This window comes from Microplitis mediator, chromosome 6, assembly GCF_029852145.1.
Source record: "Microplitis mediator isolate UGA2020A chromosome 6, iyMicMedi2.1, whole genome shotgun sequence".
Taxonomy (NCBI): domain Eukaryota; kingdom Metazoa; phylum Arthropoda; class Insecta; order Hymenoptera; family Braconidae; genus Microplitis; species Microplitis mediator.
Window position 1 is genome coordinate 16,109,334 of NC_079974.1, and position 25,708 is coordinate 16,135,041.

Below are 25,708 nucleotides of genomic sequence, written 5' to 3' on the forward strand. Positions count from 1 at the left end.
ATATATATTTAGTTGAAAGGATCATAATTGCTGTGTCATTTAATGATCTTTGACATTGACTGATTTTATTTAGTGTTCTATACTATAATACTGTTTCTAATGATGGTGATAAATTTTTTTTAATAGTCATTGATATATATATGTATATAAATAGAGCTGTTGATTATTATATTGTCACGTACTGTGATTAAGATGAAAAGAAACATTAAGGCATTGCAAGCAGATAAGAGTTGAATTGTTTAGATGATGCAAGAATATAAAAATATATATAAGTAATTTGAAACGTGAAATATAAGATGGAATGAAATGTATAAATGTATTTATGTATGTAAGCTATAGATAATATAGATAGTATAGTATTATATAATATATAGTGATACTGAGGATGGGTAATGGAAGATCAAGATGTGATAATTTAGTATGCAAGACAGAATTTATTTGAATTTTATCGGTAACTCGGTTGTCACGCGGCACGCAGATCACCTTGGGATATAAGAGTTAGTATGGATGGAGAGGATGGAGGATCATGAAGAAATGGAAGGATAGAAAAGATAGAAAAGCAAGTAGTATCGTACCACAAGGGTGTCACTTGGCTTCTTCATCTGATCGGTAAGACGATGTCCCTTACTATATGCCGTTTTCCATTTCCCCGTGGGGACACTTTTGCCCGACCAATATTGCCGTACACGGCCGGTTCCAATATCTTTCTGACTCCTGAAGTTCCCGACCAGCCATGAATAAACTATTTCCAACTTTGAATATCTGAGTGAACTTTTTTTTCTCGCGCTTCACTTGCGGACGAGAATCGTTGGGGACACATCACGATATACGCAATGGACTCAAGGGAACATTGAGGAATACCAAGAGTTGAAGACTTTAGGTTAAAGATCACTTTATGGACTCTTGAGTTTTTGCTATTATCATATCTTCTTTCAAATTACCTAAAATTGTTCAATAAACCAATTGATATGCAAATACTTTCAATATCATTTATATAAAACGTCAATTTGATCATTGATAGTGTCTAAAATAATACTAGTTTTGATATTAATTTATGAAGGTTAAGAAATTATTGGAAAACAATAACAAGAAGAAATTATGGAGGCACAAAAAAATTTTTTTTGAAAGGGTTAGAACTTTGTGACAAAGCTTTTGATACAAATTACAATGAAAAATTTTAACTTTTTGAAGTGAAACTTCTTTAGTGAGGTGTACGTCTTAAAATCGAGTGAACACAGAAAGAAAAGTAGCATAAAAGGGGAAATATAAATATAGAGTTGGGCATGAAAAGAGAAAGGAAAATGTGTAAGGAGCAAAATAATTGCGTAGAGCAAAATAGTCAAAAAGCCAGACAAGGTATAGGTTAGAAGAACCATTTGTAGCCATTGCTCTATTTTTGGACATTTAATACTTTATTTTAATAAAAGAAAAAGTATAAAATAAAATTTCCATTGCAGTGGTGATAAAAAAATCTTTGTGTACACCTTTGAAGAATTAATTATGTCATTGCGTCTTTCACAAATTACTTTATTTAAATTTTTGAAGTGTCCAAAACTAGCCAAAAACGATACAGTGCACCCTATGTAATGATAGTATGAAGCGTAGTGAATGCAATAGGTGTAGTACGTAAGCTAGAATGCGTCTTCGTATATAGCACCTACAGTGAACACCATTATCATCGCTTACGTGTATAGTAATTGGCACATGCGTATGAATTTGATGGCTTTTAAAATTTTTATTTTTACGACAATTGATGAATTTTCCTATTAATTTTTTCGCTCTACATTATTATTTAAAAAAAAATATAACTAAAGGACTTTGAATCGGGAGGATGCGGGTTCGAGCCTAGCAGTCATCGGAATTTTTCCATCAATAAAAAACATGTTTACTTCCTCTAAGTAATGCTCCTAATACAATAGATCACTTTCCGGATCCAATTAATATACGCAGAGAATTTTTGAGTAAAAATGACCCATGAAGTTTGGTATACCGTAAGGACATCTAGCCAGTAACTTAATTTTTGACTATGTTGTTAGTAGAAATCGCACTTCATTTACATGCTTTCGAGTAGTATATTTTACAATGTGGATGGGAAAATTTTATATAGGGGAGGAGGGGGCAAAGTAGGCCCCTTAAAATTTTCAAAACTTTGAAAAATATGGAGGCAAAGTAGATCCCTCAAAATTTTATATATACTAATAAATTCGAACGGATAAGCTTATCGAAATTTCTTATACAATGAGGGCTAAAATAGACCACCAAAACTGTTCATTAAATATAATTTATTAAGAAAGTTGAAGATAAAAAAATTACGTTTTAAAGTTATATCGCAGCAGACTATTAAAATGACTTTTATATTATTAAAATACAATTTTTTTATAGTTATTTGCAAATATCACACGTGTAAAAAATAAAAAATATCAAATCCGAAATTTTTTGGAGTGTCCACTTTGCCCCTAATTTTCGATTTTTAAATTTTCATGGACGCAGCATAATAATGAAGTGAAAATAAGTATCAAGGGTCTAAAAAGAAGTAAACGCGTAAAAAAAAGGAATGATATTATAATTATTTTCCTTAAGGGGTCCACTCTGCCCCATCTCCCCTATTTACCACATGTCCTTACAGTATCAATCTTTTTGGGTAATTTTCACTAAAAATTTCTCTGCGTGTATTTTCTTATTTTTTTTTTTCGCAATTTAACATTTTTTTTAATAATTACTAATAAGGCAACCCTGATAAGAATTTGATGAGGATGTCCTAGTAAGGGCCTGATAAGGACTCATGGGTTATTAGCGTTTCATCCATATCAATTCCTTGTCAGGATATCCCGATCTGGACCTTACTTGAAATAAGGGTAACCTGATATGGGCCCTAGTCGAGAAATAGCAGAGTAAAACAAATTTAATTTAATAATTATTTTTTAAAATTTATATTAAACAAAAGCACAATAGTTTAATTATGAAATAAAAGTGACAATTGATATGATTATTAGGAAAATAGAGCAAGTACCGCCATCAGTAGTATTAATACATTTTAATATTCATATCAAGTATAATAAATATAAATACTATGTAGTCTAAAAAATTAACGATTATCTTTCTTAATTGACTCACAGCCCGATGAAACTTGTGAGTAATCCCAGAAGTAAGTCGAGTAGTTTCTACTGATTACTATCCGGCCCCAGTGAGATTCGTAATCTAACTGACAGCAAAATACGCTCAAGCTTTTTTTATTTCATTTATTTTTTTGTTAAGCCAGATCTTTTTTACTCATCGTCTTCTATAGAGCAAAAGCTTTCTACTCAGCAAGGAAAAACCAGGTACAAAATGAGCTTTCGTGACAATCCTCTCGTAGTCGGGAATACCCGCGACCAGCCGACCGCGAATTTCTTGATTAAACGTAGGAAAAAACCTATACGAGACATTTGAGCTTTTGGTGCTTTGCTTGTGCCAAGTATTCCAGAAATATCCTTACTGTTTTATTCTTCGTCCCTTTAGCCACAGGATATATGGAATTTTTTTGCCTCTCCACCTTTTCTTACTTTATTTCATTAATTTAGTTATTTTATCAAATCTTAGGTATAAAAATGTGCGGATAAAATTTTATTTTATTTATTGAAATTTTACAAGTCATCTAGATGTTGCCCGTAAGATGAATAGCGAATTTTACAAACGATTATTATGTTTAAAAAAAAAAATAAAAAATAAAATGAAGAAAGAAAGGAAGAGAGTGTCAAAGAACAGGAATTAGAACTTGTCATCCCAGGTATTGCAAGTGTATAACGAAGCAAGTGGTGATGACATCGACCCTAAAGCAAGGACACGATCGCTTTGCCTACGAAGGGTGACATCTACTACTATTGCTACTGCTACTGCTACTGTTACTACTACAACTATTACTCTTTCAGTATCGCTTATGTAGAGGGTTGCAGAATGTTAGAGTCAGAAAGGGATTGGGTTCGCGGTAATCGTAGATGACGGAAGCACGAAACAATGCACCTGGCATTCGGTCTGAATATTTGGGGCGTGCGGAGCAGAGGGTACTGCGAGCTTAATTCTAAGGGAGTCACATCGATGTCAAGGCTCACTGTGATGTATGGCCAGGCACGGGAATTGCCACGTGTCACCATTATCCTTTTTTTTCTCCTACTCAACCCTCTGGAAAATTTTATTACCTATCAATTCACCAAATTATTATACTTAATTTAATAAATATATTTCATAAAAATAATAATATTTAAATCCATTTTACTTTCATCATCAATTATTTATTTACAATTTACTAAAGTTTATTTCATATTTAATAAACATGTTTAGTTTCAAATTAATTTTAATTAAACATTTATTCTAAATAATCAGTCGTGTAAAATTATTGTGTAAAATTAATTTGCGATATATCTCCCATTGTGTGATATTTATTATCACAAAATTAAAAATTTATTTATTATATATATATTTATTTATAAATTTATTTTATCAACAGTTGATACTGATGATAAATAAGCAAACTACACAATTCGTAGTTTACCATTTTTCCTACTGACATAACAATGACAAAAAAACTTTATTATCAACAGTTAAATAATTCAGTATTTTTTATCTTGAAAAATTTTAAACAAAAAAAATTTAATACTTAGCAAATTTTTTAAATTACTGAAGAAGTTATTAAAAGTTATTAATAAGTACACAGAAAAAAATTATTTCTTGGCGCAAGAAATATTTTGCATTAATAAGTCTACGGTTTCCGTGGTGCCGCCAAATGACCGCGAATTCTTGTACCCAGTAAAAAATATTGTGTTAAAATCAACACAATCTGTGTGTTAGAAACGGTCCACACAATATTTGTGTTATTTTTCAACACAGACTACTTGTGTTAAATTTCAACACAAAATTTGTGTTAAAATTTCAACACTTTTTTTGTGTTGATTTTAAAGTTACACTTAATAAATGTTGATAATATCGATTTTTATACTAAGTAACTCTTTTAAAGTGTTAAAGAGTAAATCGATTAAAAATTTTAAAGTAAGACAAAGAACTGTGTTGATTTGACACAAAATAGTCAACACAAAAATTTTAACACGGACCGTTTTTAACACAGATCCACAATAATTTTTACTGCGTAGAACTCGACGAAATAAGACTTTTTTAAATAGCTATAACTTCTTCAAAAATGGACTAATTCAGCGGTTTTTTTTTCAAAATTTTTGTCTTTAAATGTAGATTCCGAAAAAGAATACAAAAAAATTTAAGATATTAAAATCTATGAAATGTTATGAGTGTGAATGTAACAGACATCAGACAAATTTAAAATTATAATTAAATAGAGTAAATAATTAAAAAAATATAATTTATTAAAAATGCACTTATTAATTTCAAAATTTTTTAAATGCGCATTTTTGACAATTTTATTTTATTAATTATTTACTCTATTTATTGATAATTTAAAATTTGTATGATGTCTGCTACATTCACACTTACGAAATTTTTCACTTTTTTTAAAAAATCGCGCTTTTCTTTAAATTTATTTTTCTTGAAAATTAAACGAGATATCGAAAAATTGTTTTTCTTTAAAAATATCTTATTTTGTCGAGGTCTACAAGAATTCGCAGTCATTTGGCGGCGCCATGGAAACCGTGAAATCCCCATTATAAAGACAAATATTTTTCTAAGACTAGAAAAAAATTTTTGACGCAATAATTTTTTTCTAGCCTCAGAAAATTTTTTCTCACCCCAAGAAAATTTGCGTTGTCAATTTATAATGCAAAAAATTTCTTGGGACAAATAAAAATTTTCTTGGTGCGAGTGAATATTTTTTGCGCCAAAAAATCTTTTTCTTCTGTGTAAAAATAACAATTACCACCAGGATAAATTTATATTTAGTACAAAAAAAAAAGATTAAAAAAAAAAATTCAATTAGAACCTTTATTATTACTACAGCGTCAACAGCACAATGACAAATCCTTTACTTCATATTAATATATCTTTCACATCCTGGTTCTCTCCCATTTATGAAAGTATCAAAAATATCCTTTCTAGCACTCATCCCCCAACAGACAACAAAAAACAATACATTATCTCAATTGTAAAATTATTAAAATTAATAATTATAATAATTTATCTAAGATACAGCTCACCTGTTTTAAAACAGACACATATTTGTATATCTTCGACTAAACATCACTTTTTCCCGCGCTCAAAAATAATCAGAATTGTAATAATAATAATTACAGTAATATGTTCATTGATCTTAATTGGTAATGGTTTTATGCTTAAACACTATTTTTTTTTTCGACTTTAAATTGTAAAACTAAGTTAATTAAATTTATAAATATGGTACAATCGGTATCAAGCAAAAGAGCATTAATAGAATAAAAATAATAATAATAATTAAAATTTAAATAATAGTAAAATTTAAATAATAATAATAATAATAGTAGTAATGATAATAATAATAGTAATAATTATAATCAATAATAATTATAGGTACATATAAGATAATCAGCACATAATAGCTGTATCGTATGGCGATGAAACTCCCATTATTAATATTAAAAATTAAAAATTTAATTAAATCTGTCCATTGTTTATTTATCTTATTTATTTACTTAATTAATTTAACCCGAAAATTTATCAAAGTCGAGTCTTGGTTTATTTTTCTTTTTTTATTATTATTATTATTATTATTATTATTTAAATATTTATAATCAAACGAACGCCACGTTTACGAATAGAAATCACCATCGCAGACTAGCGGCCACCCTTGACTAGTTAAATATGTATTTTTTTTAAACCCCCCCATCTCACTTTTCCTGTCACTCCTCAACTTACAATTCATCGATTGCTCTTCGAGTCCAATATTTATATTTTATTATTATTATTATTTATTTAACCAATTATTTGTTTCACTTTTTTTCATTTTCAGTTGATTTCGATTTGCTTTATTTTACGGTTTTTTATTATTTTTAAATTACTTTTTATTTCACCGAGTGGAAATCAATCACCAGGATGCTCAGGACAGCTGCGGTTTACTTGAAACCATTTATCAATGCAGCTGTAATAAAAGTTTCATTGTTATTACTCTTGTAATTGTTACAATTATCACTTTGTTTAATCGCATTCGTTATAAGTAATAAATTATATAAAGTAGGAATGTTTTAATTTTCTCAATTAATAAGATTTATAAATTTTGTTGTATGTAATATAAATAGAAATTGGGTACCAAGTTGAGTCCTCCAACTCAACTACAAAACGCGCACTTGCCTAATTAAGATTTCCTATTTAAATAACACGGAAAAAATTTTTTTTTAACTTTGGAATTTTATAACTCATTAACTGATCAATGCATTGACATAACTAATAAATACTCTTGTAGAAAATTGAACGCTATACAAAAAAGGTATCTTATAATTTTTTGATAGATATAACAGTTCATAAGTAACTGAAGCTTTAATTCAAATTTACGGTAAATTCCTCATTCCTTTTACTTTTCTAGCAAAACTATCAGTTTTATCGCTAATATATTATTGAATAGTTTATTTATTTTCATAGTTCACAAATTACAGGTTTTACAAATTAATTATTTGGAAAAAAAAGTGAAATTTTGGTAAAAAAAATAACTTTTGAACGGTTAAATTTATCAAAAAATTATAAGAGACCGTTTATGTAGAGCATTCAATCCTCTACAAAAATATGTTATGGTCGTTTCAATTTATTGATCCGTCAACGAGTTATAAAATTTCAAAGTTAAAAAAAAATTTTCCCATGTTATTTAAATGGGAAATCTCATAAGCGAGCGTGCGTTTTGTAATTGAGTTGGAAGAACCAACTTTGTACCCAATTTTTTTTTTATGTTACACGGAAAAAAAATTGTGGTTCTCCAATATGTAGTAAAGGATACTACATAAATAGTACTGACGTTACTACACATGTGGATGAGGTTATTCCAAGTTGGAAATGGTATTTTTTTTACTCCAATTTGTAGTAACCTCAACGACAGCTGCTGTTGTAGCAACTACGATTCTTTTCCGTGTATATATAACGTTTATATACAATATTTATATAGATGTCTAAGGAAGATTCAATATAAGAATCGAAACGTCACTAAATCAATAATTAATATTTTCAATGTATTGTTTACATTCCTGCTACATATCATTTATTATAATTATCCAGTAAATATTTAATAATATATATAATTATGTATCTTACTTTTTGTGGTATATACACAGACAAGGTAAGCGGGCTATCACATCACCTGGTTGTAAATCCTCCAGGCAAATAACACATTCTCCCTTCTCATCGGCTAATACATCCTCTGTAATAATAATAACATATATTATAATTGATATCAATAACAATTCAATTAAAAAAAAAAAAAAGAGTTTAAAACATTGAGATAAATTGAATACTGCGATTTCATTATTAAACATAATGATATTTTAAGAAGTCAGAGTTCAAACTTCTACTCAATTATCAACATTTTATAAATACAATGATAATTATATTAATAATAATTCCATTATTTACATTAATTAAAGTAAATATTTTATTAATAAAAACAATTAAAATTTTTTTATAAAAATAAGAGTACAAGTTAGAAAAAAAAATGTTTTTACAATAAATAAAATGAAATGAATGTAAGTAATAATTAAAAATCAATATCACAATCTTACGATAAACTACCGTGTACACAATGATAAAAAAAAAAATAATTATAATAATTTAATGAGTGTAAATGTAGCAGACATCATACAAATTTAAAATTATAAATAAATAGAGTAAGTAATTAAGTAAGTAATAAAATAAAATTTAAAAAATGCGCATTTAAAAAATTTTAAAATTAATAATGGCACTTTTTATAAATAATATTTTTTAAATTAATTACTCTATTTATTTATAGTTTTAAATTTGTCTGATGTCTGATACATTGACACTCATATAATTTAACAGACAATAATAAAAATAAATACGTTACCGTTGTAGCTAAGACGTGGTTTTGTCAGGCACATCACCAAGTGACACTCAATGTCATCTGGCAGAATAAATTTGGAGCAAACAGGGCATTTCAGACCTTAAAAAAAAATAAATACATATTTACAATAAGTTAAATATCACTATTAATTAAAAATATAAGTTTTATTTTCATCATATCAATAATAAATAAATAAAATTTATTAATACGCAATAATCTAACCATAGATAACACGTCTTGCATGATGTGTTGGTACAACTTCAGTCTCTGATTCATTTAAACACGAGCTTACAATAACTCCCATATCGTGATCACCACCAAGCCCTCGCGACCTAGCCTAACCTAATCACCACCATCCTAGTCTTCAACAATTCAAACCATAAGTAAAATAAATAATAAAACTTTTAAATAAAATCACCATCAAAACATTTTTAACAAACGAACAAAACAAAACAAAAAAAAAGTATTTAAAAAAAAAAAAAAACAATGCAATGATTAAGTGCAGATGTACGTACAACAGTAGCCTTGATATTTAGATCGTGGAAACTATGTACACACCAGCTTATATACACTATCAATAAAATCACCTAACGTGTGCCGGGCCGCTGCCGGCATCGATTGTACCCACGGTTACCAGGCCAACCACCTCAGCAACACGCGCCAAAACAAATGCCGTTAAACACCCACGTATTTCCTTTTCTTTGTACTATACAATATATACAATATATCCACAATCTATATATACATATATTTAGTATACAAAAATATATAGGTATAGACTACTGCGTATAATTTTTTAAATAAAAAAAAAATCAGATCGAATGTTCGCTCGTGTTACTTTAACTTGATATTAACTTTAATGATTCTTTCATCACTTTTATAAGACGTACATATACATATATATATATATATATATATATATATATATATATATATATATATATATATATAAATATATATAAACGTACTAGTGAATTGCCAGCGGTAGTAATTCGTTGTCATTGTCGTTGTTGTCGTCACTGACATTATCAACAGTACGGCAGAAAATTATTTTGTTGTTATTACGTCTTGTAATTATTGCGTACATAACCTTATCATATATCTTCATATATTTGTATATGTATGTATAAATTTTATGGACATTTAAAGTTAATTATAGAATATTTTTCGGTAAATTACTACGATTTAATACTAATGTACTTTTAATTGCTTCTAGAAGAAATTAGTGACTAATCTTTTGGAAAAATTAAGAATGAAAATAAAGTAGGGGACTTTAAACGTTTATGTATTTATTTTACCATTATATATATTTATTTTAATGTATAAAATAAATAGTATATAATAACGATACTTAAAATAACAGTCTGATAATTTTTTAATTTCTCTTAACAAATTACGCATTTGTAAATTTGCGTAGATTTTTAAAAAATAATTTGTAAGAATTTTTTTAATTTATTTTTTTATAAACATTTAGTTTATTTATTTAAAAATATAAAAAATATTGTCTGGTACTCTTACTGTAATAGATAATCTTATTTATTCAAAATGACATTAGAGGTATTTGTAAAAAAAAAAAAAAAAAAAAGAAAAAAAAACAGCATGACCCTGATTAAGAAATGAGTGTAAATGTAGCAGACATACAATTTTTTAATTACGTATAAAAAAATTGAATAATTAAAATAATGAAATTAAAAAAAATGCATCTACTGAATTTCGAATTATCTAAACTATTCTTCTTTTCTATTATTTTAAAGTTTTAAAAATTGTCAGATGTCCGCTAACTTAACTATCATATTAAGAAAAATGATTTACTCCATGCTAAGTGTATATCTATATATTAGTCGATTCAAATTGTTTTAAATAATTTCAAATTGTTTTGAATCATTTCAAATAATTTTTCTTAATCAGAGGATGGAAACCTGAAAAAAAAATATAATAAAAAAGCATTAAAATTTGAAATTAAGTTTAAATTTACCATTAAATGACCAGATGTGTGAAGGCAAGCTGTGTGTAGCGTAAACTCTACCACTGTCCTCGTCACCGTCATCAGAATCAAGATTACCTAATCCAAGTGCTTGTCCAACATTTAAACCAACAGTATTTGCTAGGTTAACTGCCTGCTCCCCTGACAAATCTGGCACTGAACTCAATGATCTTGCTCGTTGTCTATTATCACCAGCAACTCGTGATGATTGAGGTTGATTATGATGCTGTAGTAAACTAACACCACCAGGTAGTGATCTTAATATTGAAAAACCCTGCATTGTCGTTGCTGTTGTTGTTGAATCATTTGTTGCTGTTGTACCGGTGGAAGACTGTCCATTTCCACCCGTAGCTTGTGCTACGGTACTTGTTTTTGCTCCCATAACAAATTATTATTTATTTTATTTATTACACTTCAACACTTTATTATTATTGTCTGCTTTGTTTATTTTTAAACAAATAAATTTTATTAATATATTTTTTTATATTCACTTCAGTATATATTTATTTATATACCTAAAAACACGCGTTCGTTCCGAGTATTTAATTAACTTTTTTTTGGTAAAAAGTCGATTCGTATCGTCAGTCTGTGACCCTACTGGTTCTTCAATCTCCGTTGGTGGTTACACACACTTGTAAAAACTCTTCTTCAAGAAGAATTAAATGTTAGTCTATTTAAAAAAAGAAATAAAAATAAAACAATAAAAAAAAAGAAAAAACGAAAGAATAAAAAAAAAGTATTGTATAAAAACACTAACAAAATTTGATTATTGTTTAATAATAGTAATTATTAATAATGAAACACTTGTTATTTATAAATTTAGGCCAAAATTTTATATATTTTTGCCACAACGAGCAAGTCATTTCGGGATAAAATATAATAATATCCACGGCCTAATGGGTTCATCACGAAACAACAATCACACCGACATCTTAAGCGATTATATATATTTTTTTCACTAAAGATTTTACTAGAATTATCTCTAGAGTATTGACAAATTTTAATATTTTTATTCTAATGTGTTGGTAATTCTGCCTGCATTTTATGCTGGCTTCAGACCCTCCGTCCGGCGCATGGAGCGTCTGCCATTTTCCCGGGAAAATTCAAATTTATGATTAAATTATTAGAAAAAAAGTGAATGTATAAATTATTAAATGTGCTGATTAAAGTGAAATTTAAGTCGACAGATCTTAGTATCTCGATTATAAATAATCTTTATAGATAGTATCAATATAAATAAAAAAAAATTGAAGGGCACTCTCGGTCAGTTCCCACCACTTTTTAAAAATACGCAATGATTTTCAATCGTCATAAGCGTATTAAAATTTTATTAATTAATTAAAAAAAAAAATTAAAATCTTAATTTAAAAAAAGGCAGCGTAGTTGTAATTTTGCTGAGATATAGAATTTCAAAAAATTACTTACAATTGATATCAATTGGGAATTAAACGAAATTTATTGAATAAATTTTAGCCAACAAAATTTAAAAATTCGAATTATGAAATTGACATGACGACTTTACTGAAATTTATTTCTCAAATTTCGTGTAACTCCCAATTGATATCAATTGTAAGTAATTTTTTGAAAATTTTAATACGCTTATGACAGTTAAAAGTCATTGAAACTTTTTAAAAAGTGGGGGGCACTGCCTTAGAATGACCTTAATTATTAATTTAATTATGAATTTTAATTTTCCCGGGTATATGGCAGGCGTCCCTGAGTATCCTAGGAACTAGTACTCAATTACTCATGTTAATCGATTTTAAAGGGTCTCCTGAAACTTAAAATAAAAAAAAAAAATTTTTTTTAATTCAAAAAAATTGTGACTGAAACGGATGCATATTAAGGGCTTAAATTTTCAAAGAATTTTTTATTGAATATATAGAACGGCTCCATAAAGTTTCCTAGGAAAAAATCGGCATGCATGATCATTCGCTAATCTCATGCATGATCATGTCTGAATATTGGCCAGTCATGAGCATATATGATCTTACTTGAGCATGCACAAAAAAAAAATTATATTGCGAAAAAAAAACTAAGAAAGATTAAAAATACTCATTGAAAAGCATTAAAAAAGATGAGAATTGAATACTTTTTAATAAGTCCTATTCCACAAGGTTTTCATCTGGACATAAAATTAATACTTTTCAATTATATTGAATCTAAAAATAATATAAGAATTTCCAAACTTCCAAAGAATTGAAAAAGATTCGAATAAATTGATATTTTTAATCTTTCTGAATCCTCGTCAATAACAGAAAAGATTCGAATTTTAGGGTTACAAGAGTAGCATTGAAAAAAATTCGAATAAATTGACAGTTTTCAATCTTTCTAAACCTTCCTCAATACCAAAATAGTTCCATATTTCGGGTTTAAAGTTGGATTGAAAAAGATTCAAATGAATTGACATTTTCAATCCTTCTGAATACTTCTCAATAACAAAATAATTTCACATTTCGGGTCACGTGTGGGATTGAAAAAAATTTTAATGAATTCACATTTTCCAATCTTTCTAAATCCTTTTCAATACTAAAATAGTTCCATATTTTGGATCGAGTGTAGGATTGAAAAGAATTGGAAAAAATTGAGAATTTTCAATTTTTCTAAATCCTTCTCAATACTAAAATAGTTCCATATTTTATATTACGTGGAAGTTATTGAAATGATAAAAGATTGAATTCTTTTCAATACTTTTGAATTCCATTATAGGAATTAGAAAGTATTCAAATGACCGAAATTTCAATTCCATTTAATATTTTTTAAAGTTTCCGTATGGATTGAAAAAAATTGAAATAATTTTCAATACTTTTCAATGAGTATTTTTAATCTGGGAGCGTTACTTAAAAGAAATATAGATATGATTTTGGTTGATGAATAAGCCCCGGTGATTACTGAGCTCGAACCGGTATCCTTCCGATTCCAAGTATTCAATGCTATCCACTGCGCTGGCCAACGTATGTGATCTCGTACATGTAAGTAGGTATGGAATATGCATGATCAGACATGAATTACGCATGATCGTGCATGCCGATTTTTTCCTGGGTTGAACCAAATTGACGAGGGTCGCCCCGTAAAAATTACTTTATTTGATGGAATGACCCATATGTATTTAAATATATGTAAATAAATATTATTTGAGTGATTACAAAATTTTGCTGAATTTATTAAAAATTACAAGACAATAATACATCAGTTGAAGAATATTTTAAAAAACGCAGTACAAACATTTTAGATTAATTTTGTTGACAAAAAAAAAACTCAATCATGTTTCTCCAATATATTCACTGGTTCATTTTAAGAGAGTACACTTCATTAATTCAAACATCAACAAAGGTTTATTTTGACATAAATCCTTAAATTCAGGAAGTTTAACAATTAAATTTTTGTTATCAAATATAAATTCAATCCCTTTATGACGTAGTTGAGTAAGATTGAAATCATCAGCAACATTTGTAATAGATAAAACATTATCAATATTCATGTTTTTTAATAATGTGCGCTCGCAAATTTCTATCAAGTTGATGATTTGATACATCGCTGCAACCTCAATCATTTTCAAAGCAACGTCGACGTCTTTAATTGCATTTGTTTTTCCGGTATAAAAAAATTCTAGCATCTCAGTAATAATATCAAGTGAGAAATTTTTAATTGTAATACGATTTTCTTTGACTTCTTTCATGTCGGTGGTTAGCATCGCGTTAAAATACGGACTGTGCACCGACAAAATAACTTTGTGTGCTGGTAATTCTTTACCATCAACTATTAGAGTGATGTCGTTGAATACATCTGCGTTTAGAAATTTATGAAAATTGATTGGCATAATTTTTTCAGGCTGTTCACTAATAAAACCTTGTAAAATGATTTTACATTCAATCGTCATCTTTAAATAAGAATTACATTTATCATCAGGCAATACTTTGGACGATTCATTTGTATATTCTCTAATATTAAGAATTAAAGACTCTTTCCATCTATTTCTTTCTAATGTGCATAAACGAGTTACTGAAGGTTTTGTGTTATTGAAATTAGAAGCATGAATAGAAGAAGACGGAATAGATGGAATAGATGGAATAGAAGAGTTACTAAATACTCTAGAATAGAACTTAGACAATTTTACGTTTTGTGGTGGATTATCAAATTTTTTTGGTGGGTTATCAAACTTTTGTGGTGTATGAATTTGATCAATCTGTATACTATCCTTTACTTGTCTCAAGTTATTTTTTCGTACTCGTAGATAAAGTAATCTCTGAGGAGTAGAATCAGCCTGCCGTAACCCGAGATCAAAACTAACTGGAGCTGTACCAGCTGAATAGAACTGTTCCGAGCAAACCCATGACTTAACACCAATCACAGAATCAATGTTCCACGTAAATTTTATTATCTCTGCCTCTGAATTTACATTCATTGTCATGTTTTATAATGAATTAACCCTCGATAAATCTAATCAAAAAAATTCTACTTCAATCTGCTAAATCCAAATATATTTTTTATATCCTTGTACCCTAGTAGGTATCTTTTAGTCAAGATCTTGAAATCACAGTATATATAGATATAATATTTCGCTGTATTCTCCTTGACTTGCTCAAGATTTGCTCCAAAATTGATCAATATTGCCACTAGGGTAACAGCTATGAAAATTAAGAAAAATAATAATAAAAAATTATTTATTCACTAAAACAAAAAATAATTTTTAAAATCTACTGATAAAATACTTAACCTGTTAATTTCCACAAGTGGCTGCTACAAAATAGTTTGTTTTGGAAAGACCAAATTCAAAAATGGAAATCCCAGTTTATCAAAACACTTTTGAATATTTAATTTGCACTATTAACTTAAACAAATAGTAGAAAATAATTGAAAAAAATTATGATAAAAAAGTAACAATGAGAATTGAAATGTAAAACTCGTCACCTGGAAGTTGGGATTTCAATTGTTTGTCATCATAGATTTCAAAAATCTATAACTTATGGTGTGTTCGAGCATCCACCCCAGCGCACGGGAGTGCCCGTCATTTACCCGGGAAAATTAAAATCCATAAATAAATGATTAGAAAAAAAGGAAATAACCATAAATTTAAAAAAGGACAATTTCGCTGAGATGTAGATTTAAAAAAAAATTACTTACAGTTGATATCAAATGGGAGTTGAACGAAATTTGTTGAATAAATTTCAGTAAAATCTTCGAATTATAAAATGTCCATTTTATAATTCGAATTTCCAAATTTTATGGGCTAAAATTTATTCAACAAATTTTGTTTAACTCCTAATTAATTACATACTCAAAAAATATACATAAGTTGATTTACGAAATTGCAAAAAAGTTGGCTGTTGTGTACAATTGACTGGTAACTCATTCCAAACTCTGATAGTACTAACCAGAAATGACCTATTGTATTTAGTACTATGACAATTTGGCAGCACAAGATAATCTTGACGAATATCACCTCTGCGAAAATAAGGCTCTATAATACACTTATCCAAAAAATTAGAAGAAAAAGAAAATTTTATAAATTTTTTAGTGATTTTTGGAAGGCTGTATTTTCGTGAAAAATGATCGTATCGAAAAAATGAAAAAAGAAAATTGAAGCTTGAAACTTCTAGTTTAAAGATCTTTCAGCAAAATAATTTTTTGAACCACGGTTTTTGCGGAATCAGAAGAAATAGGTCGAGACAAAATTTTTCTAAATTTTTTAGTTTTATTTTTTAGGTCTACGGGGCCGGGAAATTTTTTATCGAAAAAACCAATTCATGGCTCGTTTAGGAAATTTATTCAGCTACAATTTGCTTTTTTAATTTCTCTGTACGACAATTTGCTGCTGAGATATCAGCCTTCAAATGAAAAAAGATCCTTTTGTCTTTGATTATCGATATCTCAGCCTACAAGTTCCATTTTCGATTAAAAAAAAAAAATTTTTCTTATCCTTAATATCAATTTGAAAAACCCACAAAAAATGGCCATTTTCTGGTTTTTTAGTCAACTCATCGCTACTTTGCAAATATTGATGCAAAGGTTAATGTTGCCAGGTGATTTTACAGCTTAATGTACCCCCAAAAACCCTGGAAATTTTCAGATTGTTCCATTGAACCGTTTGTCCGGCCGATTGCTCAAAGTTTTACAAAACTATTAAAGGAACGTGTTTTGTTCCTTAATTTGTGTAATCATTACCAAATGAAAAAATTAATTTTTTTCTGGTTTTCTTTCATTTTTGCGTTAGTTATTCACTAAATGTAAGGTGAAGAGAAAAAAAAAAATTTTTTCCGAAAAACGAGACAAAACAAGAATTTTTTTACTTTTTTTCTATGTTTTACTCGGATTTTTTTTTCTTCGTTTTTTGGACAATTTTTTTTCTCTTTAAACTAGAGATTTTAAGCTTCAATTTGCTTTTTTATTTTTTCGATACGATCATTTTTCACGAAAATACAGCCTTCCAAAAATCACTAAAAAATTTATAAAATTTTCTTGTTCCTCTAATTTTTTGCATAAGTGTAGATAAATCATTTTTAATTAATGGTTTTTGATTTAAATACAAAGTTTTATATATCAGAAAAGTTAAGAAAAACTCACGCTTTGACTTTAACGTAAGCCAGCGTAAGTTTTTATAATCCCTGATTAAAAAAAATGATTAAAAAGTATTTAAAATGATTTGTTTTTTAATCATTTTAAATACTTCTTAATCCTTCAAATCATTTCTAATCCTGTCTCTTATGGACATTTAACGTGTGAAATCATTTTTAATCATTTTTTTTAATCAGGGATATCGTGTTACATACTCTTACTTCGATATCCTAAACATATAACAAACACAAAAATTAAGCTGTCTCTGTAATCTAATTTGTTATTGACTAGTAATATCAGTATTAATTACAGCACAATAGTCAAAAATTGGAAGTATTTAAGTCCCGATGAAAAAAGATTTTATACAATTGTATAAAATTATATACAAAAAATGGCCCGATCCAATTGTATACAACTGTATAAAAATTGTATACAATTTTATACAAATTGTATACAAGTCTATATACTTATATACAATTTTATACAAATTATATACAATTCTATATAATTTTATACAATTCTATATAATTGCAATATATAGAATTGTATATAATTATATAGACTTGTATACAATTTGTATAGAATTGTATACAATTTCTATACAAATTGTATACAATTGGATCGGGCCATTTTTTCTATCCAATCATATATAGTCTATATATAATTATATATAGTCTATATATATTTGATATATAATTCTATACAATTGTATAAAATCTTTTTTCATCGGGGTCACAGCTAATTTTTTCTTTATGTGTAAGATGAAGATATCACCATTCATTCTTAGTTGCACAAGTGTTCTTATACCACTCTTAGAAATTTCAGATTTGTAATGACCAAATAAGTGTATCTTCCAGAATTACACCTATATATTTTACCGATTTACACAGTAAAAAAGGATTCGTCAAAATCAACACATATCGTGTGTAAAACGAACGTTTTACACTTATGTACATGTCATTTTAACATGTCGTGAGTGTAGCAAAAGTTACACTCGTATATGTTAGAAGTAACAAATTTTTCCAGAATTCTTTTGTGATAATCGAGATTATTTTTAACATATTTTGTGTGTTAATTTGAATGTAACATATAAAAAGTATTACTTTCGTATAAAATAACATTTCTGTGTGTTAAAAAATCAATCGATTGCAGTAATTCAAACAAGATAAATACTGGGTGTTAAATTGACACACGAAAGTGTTAAAAATTCACTCAGAATTTTAACACAGGCTTTTTTTTTCTATTGGTTATTAACTCTTTTTCTATAATAATTTAATTCTGAATTTGAATTTTTCCGGGTAAATGGTAGGCGCACAAGTGCGTCGGGCGGAGGGTCCGATTACTACACCATCAATGTACACATTGTTACCAACACACTACCAACTATTTAATTTTTAAATTCAAATTTATGATAATGTATTTTTCAAATTCCCATTAATTAATATTCTAAATATTAAGCAAATAATTAATTATTTAACGCGATTGAATAAAGTCTTGACTCTGTATAAATATTCAAAGTAATTGACAAAGGTCAATAATAAATTTCTTTAATGATGACGTAAAAGAAATTCATTTTAATAACATGTACAACATGATAAGCCAATAATTTTATCTATCTAGATTTATTAATGAATTAATACAATAGAAAGTGTATTAATATAGCGAAAAGTTTTGGAGTTGGCCCACAGGATCAACTGTTTTTCAGGTTTTTTTAATATGAAATTAAATTAAAAACAAAAATCTCTATTTCGTCAAAGGAGTAATAAATATAAACAAATGTTTTTAATCAATATTATTAACTTTAATTACATTTTGTATATTAATTATTATTATATACAAATCCATTATAAATTATAATATATACAGATATTCATTACAAAAATATTTACCGTTTATTATACAAAGGCGATTAATTATTTTTGTTAATTATGTTAAATTTATATTAATTTATCGTTTGTTCGTTAACAGTAAATGATAATAGTTTAAAATTATTGTTGATTTTTATGATGATGGCACGTGAATGGCGTTTTCATTATAATAAATATAATAATTAATTATTTTTCACATAAATTATAAAGATCAGCCTTAGAATCAGGACTCATAGAGCTCCAATTAGTTTGATAACATTGTTTTAAATTATTATTATTATTATTATTATTATTATTATTATTATTATTATTATAATTAATTTTATTGCGTAACTGACCTTTACTAACGATACACAAATCATCGATAGAGTAATACTGTCTTACAAGTTCATCAATCCATTTATTTAAATCCAGTCCTAATCTCTCATTAATTTCATTATTATTATTTTTAATATTATTATTGTTTTCATTGTAATTATTATCATTACTACGTGATAACCCACTGTCTTTTATGATATCCAACCATTTGCGATTTATTTCCCGCGGTAAACGATCAGATTTATTGTTACCATTGTGAATTTCACGCGCTTTTTTAGATGTAATTTTACGATTTTTCCAGTACTCAAGTGGAGTTACAAAGAATGTTAACTGAGCAGCTAATACTGTATCAGCAATCAATAAAACATTCCATTTTCCAATAGCCAATGGTTCATCAAGTTGTGGTTTGACAGAACCAATCAATGATGACTCTTCAATTTGCAAATAATTAACATCAACTAAACTCCCACTGGGATTTATCCACAGTACTGTTAAATTCCTCGGTGTCACGAGAGATAAATCAAATTCGTAAGCTAAAATTGGCGACGATACTGGACCAATACCACCCATAAAATTTCTAAATGTTTGTTCCTTTTGATCATAATCTGTATTTACTGATAACCAGTTTATGCGCCCAGACCACGTTTTATTGACAGTATAATTACGTTTCAATGTAACTAATGCTTCAATACGCTCAGGAAAATTATTATTATTATTATTGCTACTACTATTATTATTATTAATTAATAAATTAGTTGTCTCAGAAGCTTTGACTGCATTATTAAACTCGGCTAATATTAAAATACTATTAAATTTATTATTTTTAAAGAACGCAGTTGTTTCTAAAAGACGAATATAAGTTGAATTGACGTTAAATTTAGCGTAAGTAAGTCTTGCTAATGAATTTGAAATAGTCAGAAGTGTATCGTCACATGTTGGACTTAAATCTGCTTGATGATACAAATTTTGCCAATACATATCGTAACCTTTTTTTGATTTACTATCGTTATATTTGTCTGGATAAAGCCATTGTTCAACTTTATCAATAATACGTTGATCGATAACTGGTTCAAATTTGCGAGCGAAAAATAAATTACGATCTTCGGTATTTCGTATACGAGTGAAATCATCAGATTTAAAATCATTAGGACTGCAACCGCACCAATCAACGATGGCTTTATACTGGCATTTACATCCTAATTTACGTTTCCAATTAGTGACGTGTAAATTATTATCAACATAAGTATCACAGAACTTAGAATTTCTGAGAACAGTATGAAAAAATGATTCGGCTGGCAGTAATGTGTATTGAAATATTTTTAATAAACCAGTAACAAGATCATCAGGTTGAGAATCAGCAACATATTCAACAAAATCACGACTCAGGGCTACCCAATCACTACCACCATCAATTTGTATACCTTTAGGTAATTTTCTGTCACCCAACCTCCACATTCGCGCTTCACATTCAACAAATGTTTTATCAAGACCTTGTTTTGATATAAATCGTTGAACTTCTCTGCCGTGTGATTTAACAAAATTATATCCTCTATTCCACGTCAGAAAATCAGTTAAATGTTTGTTACTTTTTATTGGAAAATCTGATTCTGATAAATTTACCAAAAAATCCCAATGCTGTGAATGTTGCAACATTTGTTGAGCTGAGGTCAATAATGTTGTTAGTAGACTAGCACCACCCCATATACTTGCATGCCGTAGGTTTAAACCTCTTGCAACTTTAATATTTTTTCTTCGACACACTTTTTCCACTTTCAACATTTCACGATACATATAATCTTGTCTCTAGAACAAATAAATTTTATTTAATTAGACGTTATTAAGGCCATTTGTAGACAGTGTCCTCCGCTTTTTAAAAATTTTCAAATTTATATTAGTAAATGACTACTCGAAATCGGTAATTGTTTTGGTGGATCTATAAATACATTCAAGAAGTCAATTCGATTGGAAATGGAAAATAGAGTAAAAACTGAGTCCAATAATTAAACTGTTTGAATGTTCATGTTTATTCTTTTATGGTTCATTGTTATTCTTTTTTTAAATTTTTTTTATTGTTGCTGTTTTTTTCTTTATTCGCACTGTGATAAAGCAAATGAATATTGAAAAATTTTGTAAATTGCGGTAGGCGTTAATAAATTAATAAATGACTTTCAACTGTCATAAGCGTATCAAAATTTTATCAATGAATTAAACAAAAAATTGAAGCATTTCTTGAAAAAAGGACGACGTAGTTGCAATTTCGCCGAGGTATAGATTTAAAAAAAATTACTTAGTTGACGTCAATTGGGAGTTAAACGAAATTTGGAAAATACATTTCAGTAAAATCTTCATACCAATTTTATAATTCGAATTTTCAAATTTCGTAGGCTAAAATTTATTCAACAAATTTCGTTTTACTCCAAATTTGATAACAACTGTTAGTAATTTTTAAAAAATTCTATACCTCGGTGAAATTGCAACTACATTGTCTTTTTTTCAATTTAGGTTTTAATTTTTTTTTAATTAATTAATAAAATTTGAATACGATTATGACAATTGAAAGTCGTTGCATATTTTTAAAAAGTGAGGGCACTGTCTGAAAATGTCCTCAAAATTTTCACTTGAAATTAACTATAAATTTTTAAATGCTGAGCCTGGTGTCGTAAATTAACATCTGAGATCTAATTTTCCAAATAACCATTGATCAAATAAATATCAAGTCCAAATTTTTTAGAAATGAATTGAACTTCTTAAGCTACAACTTTATTTTCTGTAAAAAAATTTATGTCTCAACTTTTAATATCTCGGTAATTAGAAATAATAAAAATTAGATGTTTCTAAAACATAAATTGCTGTTATCTTTAAACGGTAGCGTAAGAAAAATTTGCTGATAGCATAATCGTCTCCAGCATTTAAAAATCTATAGACAAAATCTTTTAAAAACTAAGTAATTGTTTGTTTCATAATTATTATAAATAATTTAAATACGTACTGCATCAACATGAATATAATAAAAATGTAATGGATCATAAAGTATATTAATTAAACGTTTAACTTGTCGACTAGCACGTCCATTAACTGTTAATAAAAAAGCTATTCTTGCTGGTTTTTCTTTACCAGTTTTGATACTTGAATTTCTTGCTTCTTGTACCTTAAATTCTGTAAGAAAAAAAAAAAACAAATATTAATAAAATTTATTTAGACCACTAGTTTTATTTTGACTGATAACTTTTTAAAATAATAAATTTTCTTATCAGAACACATGAAAAAGATAACAAATAATAATTACTTTGAATACCAGTACGATAAACATTGATAGCTAAGTAGCCACCACATGATTGCTTAGAATCTCCCGAACATTTCATATTACAACTAGAGTCTGGTAAACGTTTTACAGACGATGGTTCATCTATTCCACAAAAACACTCAGTTCTAAAATAAAAGTAGTTAATTAATTAATAAAAAAAACAATAGGTATTTGTTTACAAGTGGCCACTCTATTTTGGGCCATATCTAGGCGAAAAATTAACATTTTCAACGTTTATTTTTTGGATTCCGATGTTTTTACGGCCCATTTGTGACAAAAAATAAAGCGATGTTGGAAAATTAAAATTTAAATGACTTTTTCGCGATTGAAAGTACGAAAAATGAAAAATTTCTCAGTTTTTCGTTGAAATTTGTTTCATATGATTTTTCGCGGATAATATAATATTTTATTTTGAAGACTGCATAAAAAAAGAAACAATTGTAAAAAAAACAATATCTCATTTTTATGATTTTTATAAAGCGTTGAAAATGGAGTGGCCCCCACTTGTAAATGTTTACCAAACAATAAAATACATACGAATATTCAGTTCCTGCAAAAGGATAACCAGACTGTAAACACAAAAAGGCACAATTCTCTGGAGAATTATTTGTTTTAAAAGTGATATAATAATCAGATAAAATTCTTAGAATTTTATCATCTTTAAAACATCCTAAACTTTTAGGACTTCTGATAAAACCAAGTGAATGTGGACAAGACGAGTATAATCTTTCAGGATAAAGTTCACCCTGTTGACTCAAACATGACACATTGACTATTAATTCTTTGCAGGCTTGACTGCGTGCACGTGTGACAGCACTTATTGCTTCTCGACCTGTCACATCACAACTCGGTACAAAGTTCAATGATTCTCTGTCCAATTTGCTTATTTTAGCCGTACGATTTTGCATCGACAGCAACTTATTATTACTATTGCCATTATTCACATGTTTGTCAGGCGGTAATTTTAATTGTTTATATTGTTGTGGTAAACCATCACTCCTGTCAATTTTTCCAGGATTAACCTGTAATTAAATAAATATTGTCCTTATTATTATCACTATTATTATTATCATTACCAATTAATTTTAAAATAAATAAAAAATAATTTTAATTGTTTATTTATTTATTTTAAACGACGAGTGTTAAATAGCACAAGGTTAACTAAAAAAAGATTTATTTACCTCGTCAGAAGAATGTACTGACGTCTGGTCTTGATTTTCAAATTTAAAAAAGGAATAAGCTAGATAAACTTGTACGCACATTATTGTACCGACAAAAATAAAAAATATACGATATTTTCTTAAACAATTTGATGACCGGCCTTCTAGCAGCCCTTTTGCTGCCATTTTGGGTGAACGAACCATACTTCATTTGGCTTTCATGTTCAACTATACAGCAACGATGGTAGTGATGGTACTTGATCATCATCTCTCACAACGTATAGTAAAGAGAGATGAAAATTTTATTGCTTTTATAGTTACTGCTGCCACTGCTCTACTTACTGCTGCTGCTGCTGCTATTACTATTTAACTCGACAATGCTCTGTATATATATTATATATATAAGCATGAATATCATGCTCCGATTAAGGGTAATTTTTCGTATGCTCATAATATAAAAGCTATTTTTTAAAATTATATTTATAACGTCAATTTTTGCTAACGTTAGTTCAGCCTTGGAGTTATTTTGTCTAGGGACCCGTTAATTTGCTGACTAATAAAATTTTGGTATATTTAAATTAACCGATCGAATTTTAATTTTTTAAAAAATAATTCAAATAATTTAGAGAATTATTTTATTTTATAATAGATATCAGTTGACATTAAAATTAAATGTATTTTAAAATTTATTATTTGAAAATGTAACAAATCGTAAAATTTAGTATCGACTCAGCTATCAAGAGGGTAAGAATCGACTTCGAGGGTAGCGGAAGTATCTTATTCTGTATAAATTTAATTATACATTTAAATTTAAAATTCTCTGATTACAAAATCTAATTAAATATCTACTGAAATCCAATTAAAAGCAATCAGAATGAATGAAAATAAAAATTTTGAATAAAATTTCATTGAACCCAATTCAAAATTTCATAGAAAATTTATACTCTACTATTGGTTTTTTTTTTTTCATTCAATTTTATTTGTTTCTTTTGAAGGTGTACAAGTACTTTTATCTGAAAAACAAAAAATAATTAAATGTCAGCATGCATAGGAAATAGTAAATGATTAGGAATTCGAGCCATCATCTATTAGACGCCGGTAAAAATAAAGCCTGAATTTTTAGCTCAATAATTTATTCTACCAACACTTGTCATCTTTGTAACAACAGAATAGCCATAGCCTTGACCTGAAATAAAAAAAAATGAATAATTATTATTAAGAGACGGCAGTCTTCTCATTTTTTAAATTCTTGCACGACAACATATTTTTCAAGTGAAATAAAATTGATTATTGTAAATTTTTGGCATTTATTTAAAAACATTTCGTTAAAATTCAAAGTTAAATAATTAAGTTTTAATTTTTTGATGACAAAATTTATCTCCCATATTATTTTTATATTTAGTTGACTCATTTCTAAAACTATATTTTAAAATAAAATTATTAAGACTAATTATAAACTGCCGCGAAATTTGAATGCTTTTAAAAATTGATATCCCAAAAAATTGCTCCCTAAATTCTTTTAGAATTCGCATTTGCTCCAGTTATAAA

General features: G+C 27.7%; 3 protein-coding genes across 3 annotated transcripts; all 3 read right to left on the reverse strand.

Annotated features, from left to right (window-relative positions):
• Positions 1 to 5,901: 5,901 nt before the first annotated feature.
• LOC130670341 (E3 ubiquitin-protein ligase ZNRF2) lies at positions 5,902 to 11,894 on the reverse strand. The gene is made up of 5 exons (XM_057473711.1): positions 11,713 to 11,894; positions 10,947 to 11,625; positions 8,975 to 9,070; positions 8,209 to 8,314; positions 5,902 to 7,051 (listed from the first exon to the last, which is right to left on the reverse strand). The coding sequence occupies exons 2-5, from the start codon at positions 11,335 to 11,337 to the stop codon at positions 6,994 to 6,996; spliced, it is 651 nt and encodes a 216-aa protein (XP_057329694.1). The 5' UTR covers positions 11,338 to 11,625; positions 11,713 to 11,894; the 3' UTR covers positions 5,902 to 6,993.
• A 2,217-nt stretch (positions 11,895 to 14,111) lies between these two features.
• On the reverse strand, positions 14,112 to 15,885 carry LOC130670337 (TD and POZ domain-containing protein 2-like). The gene is made up of 2 exons (XM_057473708.1): positions 15,673 to 15,885; positions 14,112 to 15,583 (listed from the first exon to the last, which is right to left on the reverse strand). The coding sequence occupies exon 2, from the start codon at positions 15,364 to 15,366 to the stop codon at positions 14,245 to 14,247; it is 1,122 nt and encodes a 373-aa protein (XP_057329691.1). The 5' UTR covers positions 15,367 to 15,583; positions 15,673 to 15,885; the 3' UTR covers positions 14,112 to 14,244.
• Positions 15,886 to 19,316: 3,431 nt separating this feature from the next.
• LOC130670328 (xylosyltransferase oxt) lies at positions 19,317 to 24,636 on the reverse strand. The gene is made up of 5 exons (XM_057473697.1): positions 24,182 to 24,636; positions 23,538 to 24,022; positions 22,983 to 23,125; positions 22,686 to 22,852; positions 19,317 to 21,499 (listed from the first exon to the last, which is right to left on the reverse strand). The coding sequence occupies exons 1-5, from the start codon at positions 24,362 to 24,364 to the stop codon at positions 19,565 to 19,567; spliced, it is 2,913 nt and encodes a 970-aa protein (XP_057329680.1). The 5' UTR covers positions 24,365 to 24,636; the 3' UTR covers positions 19,317 to 19,564.
• Between the last annotated feature and the right edge of the window lie 1,072 nt (positions 24,637 to 25,708).

Bases quoted from the DNA above. Each gene is read 5' to 3' on its own strand.
- LOC130670341 (XM_057473711.1), bottom strand. From the start codon at position 11,337: ATGGGAGCAAAAACAAGTACCGTAGCACAAGCTACGGGTGGAAATGGA. The intron at 9,071-10,946 runs GTAAATTTAAAC...TTTTTTTTTAAG, and splicing joins ACACATCTGGTCATTTAATG to GTCTGAAATGCCCTGTTTGC. The intron at 8,315-8,974 runs GTAACGTATTTA...TTATTATTACAG, and splicing joins ACCACGTCTTAGCTACAACG to AGGATGTATTAGCCGATGAG.
- LOC130670337 (XM_057473708.1), bottom strand. From the start codon at position 15,366: ATGACAATGAATGTAAATTCAGAGGCAGAGATAATAAAATTTACGTGG.
- LOC130670328 (XM_057473697.1), bottom strand. From the start codon at position 24,364: ATGGTTCGTTCACCCAAAATGGCAGCAAAAGGGCTGCTAGAAGGCCGG. The intron at 23,126-23,537 runs GTATGTATTTTA...CTTTTATTTTAG, and splicing joins TTTGCAGGAACTGAATATTC to AACTGAGTGTTTTTGTGGAA. The intron at 21,500-22,685 runs GTACGTATTTAA...TATTTGTTCTAG, and splicing joins ATTATATTCATGTTGATGCA to AGACAAGATTATATGTATCG.